We start from the raw sequence: 13,886 nt of genomic DNA, 5'->3' as shown, positions 1-13,886 counted from the left end.
CTGGAAGGGGAGATTCACTGTCTGGTTGCTGAAGGACATCACTTTTGTCCTACTAGACTTCAATCACTGTATTTACGTAAAAGCCTTGGTGCACACCTGAAAAGGGAGAGAAACGGATGAAAAAAACAAAATTCCTGTGGAATCACTATCTAGTTGCTGAAGGACTCTGATTTTGTCTTACCAGACTGACTTCTGTCTCTGTTTCTTTTTGTGGGTGCAGTGGCTGCCTCAAACTAGATCATAGTACACCCCCCACACACACACATACATCCAGCCTTCTGAGCCTAAGCATATTGAGGAGGAAGACGTTTGTCATCTTGAAAATGTCCAAAGTGGGTAGGGTTGTCCCTTGGGTACTTTAACCCCATTGGTTAGGGCGTGCCAATGAGTCATCCCATCCACTAGCTAGAGCGAGGCATAAATATGGTACCTCTAGGCGTCCACTTCAGATTACTTCCTGAACCTGTGGAAGATCTGAAGAGGATTGGACCTGCTGTATGTTACCTGAGAGGAGCCCTCGGGGCTGGAACTGCTCCCTCTTGTATCCAGGACAAAGTGAATTCCAAGGGTCATAAGGCAACCTTCCTGTTTGAGCTTCAGGGAGACAACACGCTACAAGAGGCTTTCTGCTAGAGGTATCCTGCTGACCAGTGGCAAATGGACTGGATGCTGCTTCTGGTCTATGCCTGACTCCCTGTGAGTCTCTAAGCTCCTCCCCTGAGGTCCTGTGGACTTTAGGAGTGTACTCCTGTGGTGGACTGGGACTTAATGAACTATGCCAGTAGGTAAAATCTTAGACTAGGACAAACCTGGTTGGAATATCGGACCAATGCTCCATTGTGGTCAGCCTCCAATTGTGTCCAGGTCCCAGTCTACCTCAACTGTTGTCTATTGTTGGAGCTTAGGTCTTCCGGGCGACATTTCTACTTAAATATTTTTAAATTCATATCTCGGGTTGCATTTGATTTTTTTTGTCATACTGGTGTCACTATTTTTTAAATTATTTTCTTATTTTTCTTATTTGGTTTGGAATGGTTATTGTTTTGCATTTAGACTTTATTACTGGGCCATAGCTACAAGGGGGTGCGCTCAGGTTAATTTAGTGACATTGAGGGTTCATCCTGGCAAGGGTTGTGAATCTTCCTTGAGGTGGATACTAACCTGCCCCAAATTATAATCCAATTTCCTACAGTCTGATAAGTGATCCCTTCCAGGGTTCAGGTTTTGCATCTGCAAATTATTATTAAATGTTGTTAGAACTGAGGCCCACTTTTGTAATTCTAGCAACAACAAAAAAAAATCTATTGGGATTCCATTTGGGTCTTACAAAAGACAAAGAGGATACAGTGATTATAAGTGACTATGAGAAACAGTAAGACACCCCCCTGCCCTTAAATAGGATAGCTTTCCAAGGCTTACAGCCAGTCAGTAGGAAAACTGAGAAAACAGACGAAATCACACAAATAGTGAAGAGACATCTACTAATCAAACAGTAGATTACCTTGAAGTCAGATATCCATAGCTGAGACTTCTGGATTTCTATGCACAGAGATTTCTGTAACATATACCCTGTACCCTAATGCACGCGAAAACCACTAAGTGCTTTAATAGAATTCAATAACTAGATTAGACTATGAAAACAAACTATAACTGACAGATGGTTTCCGGTTCACCACATACTTACGCTTTATGATATATACAAAGGCAAGGCAGTCGTGCTATGGTGTCTCCCTGTGTTAGCTCTTCGAGGCATATTGCACACTCCCCAGCATCTTTAGTCAGCACATCCTCTAAAAGAATAAGGACAATTGTAAGTGACAGGGTAGGCCATAATATGCACTAATAATGGTAGATATTCTTGATGTCATTTTTAGTTTATAAAATACAGATGCTTTACTAACGCAAGCAGTCACTTGAAATGGGTAAAAGTGTGGAACACAAGGCAGAATAAGCAGAGGTCACAAATACTTCATGGCAGAATAAAGGTTTAGAGGTAAAGGATGAGAACAAGTGTACAGGGCTGGTAAGTGCCTGCGATTCACTGTCGGGACACAACTGCGAGGCTTAAACATTGTGATGGAATACTTTTGAGGACATTTGAGACCTGCCACTGGGGCACAGCTTAAATACCTCCTACTACTCCTGCTGTAGGATACCCTGAATTTTTTAAGAAGGGCTATATCCCTTTAAACCCTAGTTCGACTTGTCTGCAATGGACCATGGCGACCCCAGAGTTACATGGCCTCACTCCCTAAATATGCTGCCCCACAAAAGCCAAGCATGCATCCATGTCTACTAGAAAGATCATTTGGGCAGCAGGTGCAATACATTAGTGGAACACTGAAGCACAAAAGGTTCAACAAAAAGGAACATTTCTAAACGTTTAGCTTTACAACAAAGACTGCATCTTGCTCCTTAACCCCTTCGACGCTCATGACGAGCTGAGCTCGTCATGAACAGCGGGTTTTTAAAAAGTCAGCGCACAGCGGGAAAATGCGCCGCACGCATGGAGTTAAGAGTGTTTAAGCTGACCCAGAACTGAGATCTTACAGCGTAAAGGGATATTTACTGCTTACAAACACACAACTGACAAACACGAATGGGCTGAGCGTTCTATTCCAATCATACCACCACCTACTTGTTCTCTTCTTAGTAACTTATGCATTTTGTAAATTTGTCCAGACGGGTAACAGGTGAACACAAGAGCCTTTGAAAACAAAAGTACACGAACAAAGTCCTGAACAACAATACCACAGGGCTATGTAAATCTGAAATATTTACTCTGCCTGTTCAAAGTCTGGATGGAAATTCTCTAGGCAGCTCTAGGCATGACGCAACCCATTCTGACTGTCGGCATGTCCAAGTATACCGTGGCAAAGTCGTTTGCCTCTCAAACTGCTTGTTAATATGTCCTACTGGCAAACAACCGTGCAGAATAATGTCACGAGGACACTAGAGCGGTGTAATTATTAGGAACATTGGAAGCCACTACTAAATTTTGAACACATAAGAGGCAACACAACCAACAACAAGCATTTGCAATGCAATAGGTCTCGCATTAGGAAAGTTTGAGCCATTGGTATTGTGAATTACATTTTTTTTATTTATGTGTTGGTTGTGAAAATAGCTATAGTAATAGCTAAAGTAATAGCTTTGTCATTTACAATGCCAATAGTTTTGACTTTCACAAATGTGACACCTATAGCATTTGTAACATTAAGTGGAACAGCAGCTGTCTAAGAACGACTTTATTCTGTGACAGACAGCTGTGCCCACAAATGAACAGTGAGGCATTAACCGCCCTATTTCAAGTCAGTCGAATATAAGTGCAGGAATGCCTACCTTTACAACGCGGTTTTTACAACGCATACCATTACAACGCATAATGCTTTTAGGCGCTGGATAATGAATAGTTTAATTTACTATTCCAACTCCAGTCCCCATGGATAGTAGGGAAGGTTATTGGATAGTAAATTAACCTATTCCCAATCCTAGAGCACCCCCAGAGCAATGCGTTGTAATAGTTTGCGTTGTAAAAGTTGCGTTGTAATGGTAGGTCGTTGTAAAAGTTTCGTTGTAAAGGTTGTTTACCCCTTCCAGGTAGCATTTAATCCTATTGATTGGGATGGTGCACGGGGTTAAAAGCATACAGACAGCCATCTATCTCAGCACGGATCCTTGCCACCCCTGAAGCCAGACACAGAGACTCACGGGAAAGCCCAAACACACTCAAGTGTAACCAGAGGTATGTCATGGTTCAGGATATCACCCATTCACACACTCGGCTATAAAGACTTTAAAAGAACAATCATCGGCATAGCCCTACAGGTATTGCCTATACAATATCTATTGGCTTTATTATTTTTGTGCCATGTTGTAATGCAGTGTGGTTGAAAGTAAAAAATCTTACTAAAGTTAATCTCTGCAATCCAGAAATATATGTGCAAATTTGGCTCGTCTTATCAATTTAACCCAGATAAATTTTTGTTATAGTTCACATGTGCACTTTATGTCCACCAGAAATAGTGGTGCAGTGTTGCAATGGTGCAATCAATGTATTGAAGAAATGACATTATGAAATTGCACAGCACTAATACAGCCTGAGCAATCAAAATAAATCGGTGCACAATCACATGGCAGTGCTCACGGCATAGACCTTCCCTCCTGATGCAGCTCCCAGTAGGAGAGCCCTTCCCATACTGCAGTATTTTTTTTCCGGTAGGAATTACCCACATGTAATGAGCTTGAGATGTCTGCTTCATGGGGTAATCTGTAGTGGGAGAGGGTGGTGTAGCGCAGTCCCTTTCACTGCAACGCCCTTTATTACCAGCAACAAGGGTGGCCAGGGGTCAGGGATGACCCACATGCTGCTATCAGAGCCCAGTGAATAGACTTCCATGCTCCTTTGTACTGGGAGTGAATGGACACATTTCCTCGCCCTCACCTTTCACAGGGTTAAGCAAACCCAGTCAACTTATGGACTCAAACCGGGATGACTGGATGAAAAAACAGGACTGGACCCCGCAAGATCTCTGGGAAATCGTCGTCCGGTTCTTAATGGCGAACGTCATTACAAGTGCTTCCCAGAACGAATTAAGGAGTTATGTAACAACTGGGGAAAAAAAGACTAAAATCATGTCTCCAGTTCTTGCAAGTGAATTAAAAGGCGAGCAGCTCTGTTGTGCACGCACGTCTGTTTCTGAAGCCCTTCTGTTCTGGTTACTCTGCTTTAAGAGCAAGCATTCCTGCCCCTGTGTATGCAACTGTGCATGAAATAACAACTGTGCTGTCAGATAAAACCCACACTCACAAAAATCATGCCAACTTTTAAGTTTCACCCCGAAGTTTATGGTAGAAAAGCATTTTGTTTCTACACGATCTTGTATAGTTATGTCTTTCACAATGAAATGCAGAACACAGGGATGTCCAACTCAGTGCGTCAACTGGGATGCACTGAGGATCTGAGGGGGCGGGGGCTCGAAGGAGGGGATCACGCATACAGTCATGGTTTCAGAGAAAAAAAACAATGCATTATCTACACACAGTTCTGTTAAATATTGTCTCCGTTGTAGATTTGGTGGATGGTCGTTATAGACTAAAGAAAAAATATATTGTACATCTTTTGTCTTAAAATAAATGTGTACATTATTGTGTAATAATAAAAGGCGCGCACTCTCTGCAAACACTTAGCATAGTGTTGTCTCTGCCCCAAATGATAAACATTAGACAGGAAAGTTAGATGAGATATCCTCACTGAAGTATTACACAAAGTCAGATTCGTTTTTCAAAATGCATAAATACATGAATAAATAAATACCGCCTTCGGGTAAAGTCCGCGCTATATAAAAATGCATAAATATATGAATAAATAAATACCGCCTTCGGGTAAAGTCCGCGCTATATAAAAATGCATAAATACATAAATAAATAAATACCGCCTTCGGGTAAAGTCTGCGCTATATAAAAATGCATAATTAAATAAATAAATACCGCAAAACATCCTCGTTACTCTGCCGGCCTGCGACCAGGAAGTCAGGCAAGGCCGGCGCGACAACAGGAAACAGGAAGTAGGAGGGCGGGAGCCTACCCCGCCTCCCACGGAAGAGCCGCGATTGGAGCCGTGTTTGGAGCACCGGAGCAGGCAGGAGCCTACCCTGCGCCCCGGTGCCGAAGGAGGGAAGAAGAGTCCTGCTGCCGGGCCTTGCAGCTGAGGAGAGTAAGCCGGTGAGTGCGTTGCTGAGCGGCGGCGGCAAGGGGGGGGGAAGCATGTACGTGCGCGCGGGGGGGGGGCGTGGGGAGAGGCGGCCTGTGTATGTGTGTGTGTGCGTGTGTGCGTGCGTGTGTGTGTCTTGGAGTGCGTGTGTGTGACTGTGGGGGAGGGGGTGTGTGAGCGAGTGTCTGTCTGCGATGTGTACGGCGTGGGACGCGACGTGCGCGCACACGAATCCAGGAGAGAAAAAGCTCGCGCACCCTACGGTCCGTCATTCCCCCCCAGAGTGATCGCTACTGGTCTCCAGCTGGATGCATCCTTACGGATGCATTTCCAGCGAGACCCAAAAACAGAACAGTAGCTAATGACGGTCCCAGCTCCCGCATACTAAGTAGGGAACCAGGATCACAAGGGTTTCATTACTAAATCATGATTGCGGGCATTAAAGTTCCTTGTCAGGACAGTGGTTGCAAATATAGCTTGAAAAATTTGGGAAACAAGAGCATAAAAGGATCAAGGATGGGGGAAGAGCTGGTTGTGGAATGTACTTCAATTGTCGCACTATTACGCCCCTCCCACCAATGACAGAGGAATGCTGAAACAATGCAGGGCAAGAGAGGACACAATCCTCCAACCTCCTTAGTTTAGATATCCAAATCTTCAAATATTGGGAGTAGTGTATGCACATCTTCCAAGACCTGCCTATGCAGATAAGCATACTCAATTTTTGTCACTAAATTCTGGCAGATCCAAAATTCTGTCTACAACACAGCATATAATTAGATGTCTGACTCCACTGCATTGTATTTTATGTGCGCATCCTAGTCCATTTTCCGCACTTGTAATTGTGGAAATCTGAAGGAAGCAATCAATCTCTCTGCCAATTTCAACTAACATATTTACTCTGAAAACATCCAGAGCTTTATAATGAGCCATTTCTCGCTCATACATATTTCACCTTAGCAAGAGTCAATCCACTGCTTCTGCTAAACGTCATATATAGTTATGCAATCCTGCAGGGCAAGCAGGTACTACTATTTGGAGAAATAAGAAAGACTGCCCGCATCTAACCTGTCGAAAATGGAGAACATGTTTACAAGGAACAATCCGAGTTGATGAGTATTTTGAAGTGACACATACATGCCTTGCCGAAAGATTACTTTTGGAACTCTGCCTATCTCAAGCCCCTTCATATCCTGTGTAATTCTACGCCTAGGACTAATTTCTGGCTGTTTGCCAGCAAGATTGTACTATATTTTATTACGTTTTGTGCAATTACAAAGAACATGGCTAAAACTAATAGGTATAGAAACCCTCTTTGCCCGAGAGGGTTAGCAAACTCAAAGTAATACCTATCAAGTGCAGTGCGCGTTGGGATCACTGGACTGTAGAATTTACCGATCTAGACTGTAGAATTTACCGCTCTAGAGGCACTGTATGAAAGTAAGCAAAGAGCTGTGACCAAAACACATACCACATGTATTATGGACAATCAGGGGAAAGGAAGACAGTGGGGTGAGGGGGAGAAGGCAGGAAGTGCGTCACATTTGTGAATTTCATGCGAGATGCTATTCTTATTTACCCTGGAAGCTGAAAGCTTGTAGGTGAAGGTCAGTGGTGGACATATATGCAGAAAACACCTGCTACCGGTCTGTGAAGAAGATCATGGTTATGCTCGCACCTACCTTGTTTTGCTTAGTCATTAATGCATTGGTTGACCAAACTCAGTAAGGTAAAGGACAATGATGCCCCTAAGATAGCACGTAGTAAGGTTCCAGCAATGATGTTTGCTGACAACAGGGCTGGAGATTAACACGCAGAAGACCACATTTATGGTCGTCAATCCAGCTAATAAGTCTCGTTCCAACCCATGTTTGAATGGCCCCATGCTTGAAAGAGTGCCTGTATTGGAATATTTAGGGGTCACCTTGACAGAAAACCTGGAGTGTGGGCCGCAAATGGCTAAAGCAAGCCTTAAGCTCAGACTTCATGGGAACTGCAAAAATGTATAGAAAATCCTCCTACAAACCAGCCGGGCCAAAAGCAGAGATTTACAAAGTACAAGCATGGGGTGCTGCAATGTATGGGTCAGAATTATGGGGTCATTGCTCTGCTAGTAGCCTGAGCAAAGTAGAGAACAATTTTATGAAGCAGACGTTAGGCCTCCCCCTTAGTACCCCCCTCAACCCTCTACGCCCGGACTTGCAAATTAGACCTATTGGGGAAGAGATTGGCCTTAGACCCATAACTTTTTGGCGTAGATTGTAGGTGACCTCGGAACTGGCTGTTTATCGGTCAGAGCTAAAGGAGCTATTGAGTCTCCCAGGTGTTAGTAAAATATCTTAGTTTGCACATATAAAGGAGGTATGCCATAGGTTGGGCAAATCAGGCTTATGGAGCAATCCTGAAGAATCGTGCCCCCTCAATTACGTGGTCATAACTGATAAAATCCTATAGGGTGTACAAACTTGCTGATTTCCAGAAAAGGTCGGCCTTAGGACATTTGACGGCCGACTTTTTAAGAATAGAGGACGGGTACATTATAGAATCCTTCCTAGATGATATCCAACCACCTTTGGCGATGAAACTATATGTACAGTTTAGATTTGGGACCGTACCGCTCCGTGCTCTCAAACAAATGGTCTAAAACCCTACCCCGAGGGTGTCCTGCCTGTAACTGTAAGGAAGAGTCAGAGCTACAGGTTTTTTTCTTTTGTCCCGGTTAAAAATTACCTAGACAGCGCTGGCTCATCCACCGCTGCAGGAACCTAGGTTTTGTACACTGTGTAGAGGCATTTGTAGTCCTGAAGTATGACACTCATGTGCCCTTTGTCTTTGCAGTATCTTGTATTTTTTAACCTCAATGTGGTGTATACGCTGGATTTTTTCAACCCGCCACTCGAAATCTGTATTGCTTGCATTTTTTTTTAAACACTTTTGTATTAATTCCTACTCTTTTTAAGGTTTCAATGATAATATCTTCTGATGAAATACGTTTTAATCGCCAAATATACTGCAGTGCAGATGTTTCTGTCCTAAGTGACTCCCATCCGTGTGATCTGGAAGGGTTGAGATATGATTTGACTGGGCTTACCTCCTGGTCAATTCTATGATGCACTGTATAGTTACAAAATTTGTCAAACTGTATAGTTATTTATGGTGATCCTTTGATCATACACAGTTTTATGTGAGCTAATTTTATGTCTATGTACTATTTATGGTCCATTTGTTTTACAGTCGCATGGTAGTAAACGTTACGTCTATGTACTTTTATGGTCCTTGTGACCAAAATAAAGATATGGAATGGATATGTATGCAGACAACACCTGCTGGTGGTATGTGAAGAAGTAAGATCATGGTTATGAAAAAGGTTTGGGGGGAGGGGAATTAAAGAGAACTGTATGCAGGCCCATTCTAGCAGTTAGAGAGCAACGCTGCATAGGGACCAGGGTTAAACAGAATGACAGCATTGAGAGTAAAGCAACATTTCAGTAGCAAGAAAGAGAAGTGTCAGTGGAAATCAGTTTCGATCGCACTGCAGCAATATGTTCTTCCTCTCTCGACGTGAGTAACGCTCTGGGGACTGGTGAAGTTCATGAGGAAAGGAATTCCTAACTCTTGGGAGCACATCCCAAAAAATAAATGTAACAGGGAGTCTTGTTTCTTGGACACAGGAGGGTGAACACAGATAGAATCGGTATTGCAATGGAAAGTTGACCCTTGGAGATCAGTAGATTTCTGGTGGTATTTAGTTGCCAATGTAAGGGGTGGCACTTTTGGGATTTCATCATTGGAGTAATATGGCCGTATCACAATACTTAAAGAGTGACTTTTTTACAAAGTGTACTCCATAATGCATTCTGCTCAATCTGATTTTGGGGATATCTAATATTGGGGCATTCCCCAGACATACTGGACCAACTTTTAATATATCCAGTAAAGGAAAGAAAGGTTTCAGGTTTCTAAGCCCTCTCAGCTGGCATGGGACTCGAGGAACCAAGGTCTTCCTGAGCGGATCCAGGTTCAGCTTAAAATGAAGTAAAAAGCTACAATTTTTCACACTTTCTACATGGCGGAAGAAATACCCACAGTCCCCAAGGAATTCAGCCAGATTTCAAGGGGAGGCTGGGAGTGACAGCAGGAATCTGAAATAAATAAATGTTTTCAGCCTTTGAACGGATGTAATGCTCATACATCATTAGAAGGAACCTTAATAGGCGGTTTGTTAGGTATGTTTATACTTTCGAGGAGTTGATTTTAAGACACAGTGGATTATCACTGGCCTATTGATGGAAGGCAATGCTGAGCCTACCAAGCCATTAACACATTTCTCTTACTAGTCTACTCTATTCTATCGTTCAAAAAGTGATTTTCTGACTCTCTAGTTCTTAATAGATTTGACAAATCTGAGTGCACATAGTGCTTGATCTTAGAATGACCTGCACCTTGGAAACATGGTCAGAATCTGAAATAAAAGATGATTTACCAGTGCCTCTTCATCTTGTTAGGCAAACGTTATTAAGCGCTGCGAGGCCTCAGGCCAGTTTATGTGCTATATAAATGCAATTTTTCTTTTTTTTCATTATTAGAAGGGAGCAGGTTGATTAGCGAGGACAAGCTTTTACAATACTGCTACATGCATTTATGTTCAATGTTGCACAATACTGTTATTTGGTGACAATATTTCGAAATGCCCAACAATGTTAATATAAATATGTTTGACTCTTTCTCTGGCAATGACTAGATAGGAGCTGTGATGCAACTGGTATGGATTGCAGCAGTTCTTCGTTGCTGTTGCCCCAACTAGGCAACGAGACGGCATCCTCCATAAATACATTTGGATATACAATAAAAGCAGCCCTAGAGCTATGTGCCAAAGCAGGAATATCATGGAAGTGATGTGCAGGCAAGCCACCAAGTATCCCTATCCCACCTATCTTGATCAACTCTTCAAGTCAGTAATGGGCATGGCAAGCGGGCCAACAGGACAACCGCTTAATATTTCCTCTCTGTGCAGCCCCTGTAGGATTCTGCACCATCTGAAACTACTGTGCCTCGCTGCTGTTTGCCAAGGGAGCCCTTGTGCCTTACTACATTAGTGTTCTGGAAGCAGATGTGTGGGACAACTCTGGGGCTCGAAGGGTGCTCCTAATATTGCAGTGGTGGACATGTTATGACCGCGCTGTATCCCCAGAACCTGGGGTGGTGAATCGTTGGCCGCCCCAGCCCCCATGGGGCTCCCGCTTATTGAAGCCTCGTCAGGCTGTGACTGCCAGCCTCGGAGAAAGCGGGGACGAGGATGTTGTGGCTGCCGGCAAACTGCTAGAGAGACCGGGTCATATATAAATGAAGTGGCAGCATTCGGTGGTCCACTAAGGTGATTCACTAAGTTGACGAGCGGCTGCCCACGTGGAGGTCCGGTGGCATTTGAAAAATGTGCTGTCAAAAGCTTCATTACTCGGCCCCCCACACTCAATCTGCCTAATTCGGTGAACCAGCCTACGATCTTCCTAGCCCAGAGCTGCCCTGTGGCCTAGATCCCTGGAACGTGCCTGGCTGCTCGTGCCCTCCCCCTCAAGCCACCTGGCCTACACTTGAGAAGGTGTGAGGTGGGTCAGGAAAGGGGAATCAACACAGCCCCACTTATATTGAAGTGAACTGGAGCTGCGACATCTACCAGATTGTCCAATGCTACCACCTATTAACTTTGTGTGCTTTGGTGCTGCACCCACCTTCGCATGGGTCAGTCATGGACGACCGTTGGCTCCTACGCACTTGCTAAGACCATGGCTACTGTGGACTCTTTGCAAGTCCTGGACATGGATCAAGACCAGGGCCGGGGTGACAGTAACTCACTGCCAGTGGATCAAGACAAACTGGACCTTTTTCTGCAAGCTATAGCAAAGAGTCGCTCAGCACTAGAGCTAAAACTAGACACAGTGGTGAAAGAAATGGGTATTTTGAGCAAAAATATGCATAAAGGTTCGAAAAAAGTACAGCCTAACAGTACACTTCTGTCTTATGGCATTTTAGATTCCGAATAAATTGTCCTGATTCATGCCCTTATATAGGTACAATTCGCGTTGCCCTTATATAGGCATAGAAATCAAGCCCTTATTTGGGCATAGCCCATGCTACCCAAATACAGGTATGGCTACTTCCATCCGTACATCAAATGTCACAACGATTTCTTGGAAAACCAGACTCTTAAGCAGAAGGGACTTCCCCCAGCCTGGATATTGATTTCTCCAAGAAACTCATTATTATACATGAACAACTATTCCTTAGGGGTTTATCCATGACGTTCATATGCCCGACTTTACGTCAAAGCTGGTATTCCTAAACTCCTTCAAGGTATAAATATACCTTCACTTGCTATGGCAAGGCACGTTGTGGTTCGGTGCAGTTCAACTACCTACTTGCCCGACGCAGCTCGCTACAGCAAGTGCCGAAGGAAGCCGACTCTCCAGCTGACGCACTGATCAGAAGCGGTCCTCCTCTGCCGAGAAATCCAGCTCCAGTGTTTGACTCCACTTGAGGGGTGTTGGGCAATTGAGTCTGAGACAGAGATACCAACCTACTTCATTCTAAGGTATGGAGCTGATTAGAACCTAGAGAAACCTTTGGCAATTCTTGGAAACAAAACTAAACCTATGCTAGAGACCATACTTGCTTCTTCCTTCGTACTAGACTTCGGTTAGGTACATTGGGGTAGGCGTATTTTAGAAGCACCAGTTGAGTATTTTAGCCTGTGTTATTTATGTATGTATTTTTATATGTCATAGCACAAGACAATGCTATTACAGTATTATTTTATACTACTGTTTACGCTGTACGCATTCTGTCTAACGATTGCAGCAGTTCACCTCTCTTGTATGATAAAGAAGACTGTTCAATAAACCCCTTTTATTGAAACGCCTGTCTCTCCATTTTCTCTGCAACTCTGTAGAAACAAAGCATGCACAATTGACTGAGTAAAATAGTTATCTATTGTTTCCACGACTCTGAAGATATTTGTTCCAGTCCTAGGGAAACAAAAGCTGTCATGTTTATGCGGTTGTCAGAAACGAATCCCTTCTTGTGTATTCGAGAAAGGTTCTAGTGACCTCTGAGCTAGCTGGCGCTCACAATTAAGTTTAGTATATTCGATAGAGACATATTGACCTAAGTCCTATGTTATATCTATAGGGTATATTATTCCAATGCGCAGAGCCTATTGGGAATATAGGAACTACACTACACTTCTACAGAGTCTCCAACCTCAAAGTTTGGAGCAAGCCAAGACCATGCAGGTTGTGTCAGACCACATACAACATTTAGAGGGAAGAGCGGAGGACGCAGTTGGCAGGGCGCGTCATAACCATTTGCGCATTGTTGGACTGACAGAGGGGTGAGACTCTAGAGAGTACATTGAGACATGGGCTGCCCCCAGGGCCTGTCCTCCTTTTTCACGGTGGAACATGCTCACAGGATGGCCCCCTCCTGGTAGTGCGTCCAGGACTACAGTGGTGCAAGTTGCGAGGACGCTGCCCGCTTTCAGGTTGGAAATACAAACGTGATGATATTCCCTGATTATACTTTAGCAGTGCAACAAACTATCCCACTTCATCCAAGATAAGAGGCTGAGAGAGCTGGGTCTCAAATATGCACTTTTATTTCCTGCTAAACTAAGGGTTATGGCTGAACAACACTCGCATTTCCTTTTAGAGCTGGAACACACATAGGATTGGATATAACAATACCAAACCCCTTCCAGGCGTGCAAGTTCCCCCGTCCGTCTTGACCATACCCTGCATCGTCCCCTTCCCGTCAAGCATTCAAGGGGACAACAGTTTGTGGTGTATAAAGGACACATTTTTATTACAAAAACAAGGATCATACATCTTGCAACTTACTGGTTGGTCATTCACGAACCATGTTTGGTTTATTATATATCACTCTGAATATTGTCCACTGGTTTTCCTTTTATTTCTTTTGGACAGCACTGCCCCTGCACGATGGCCCCTTTTGCAGGTGCCTCAGATTATGCGGGTTTTAGGTTTCCCTCGCTACCGACCTCGTGGGCGGCCGATCAAAACCCAGCCTGGCTGTAAGTGGCATTCCGCTTCCCTGTACCCTTGCTGGCCATTCGCCTGCTCCCAATGTCCCGGTCGTGTGGCATCCCAAGGACACTGTC

The 13,886-nt window shown here is 44.0% G+C and overlaps 1 protein-coding gene across 1 annotated transcript in view; it reads right to left on the bottom strand.

Moving 5' to 3' along the window:
• ZNRF2 (zinc and ring finger 2) overlaps positions 1 to 13,886 on the bottom strand; it is a 147,377-nt gene that overhangs the window by 17,047 nt on the left and 116,444 nt on the right. Inside the window, exon 3 of the mRNA XM_078663897.1 lies at positions 1,685 to 1,790. Coding sequence (XP_078520023.1) covers positions 1,685 to 1,790 — 106 coding nt within the window. The remainder of the gene's footprint in view (positions 1 to 1,684; positions 1,791 to 13,886) is intronic.

The sequence above is a fragment of the Lissotriton helveticus genome, chromosome 10, assembly GCF_964261635.1.
Source record: "Lissotriton helveticus chromosome 10, aLisHel1.1, whole genome shotgun sequence".
Classification (NCBI taxonomy): Eukaryota; Metazoa; Chordata; class Amphibia; order Caudata; family Salamandridae; genus Lissotriton; species Lissotriton helveticus.
The sequence above is the reverse complement of the archived record's forward strand: the minus strand, read 5'-3'. Positions and strand labels throughout refer to the sequence as shown.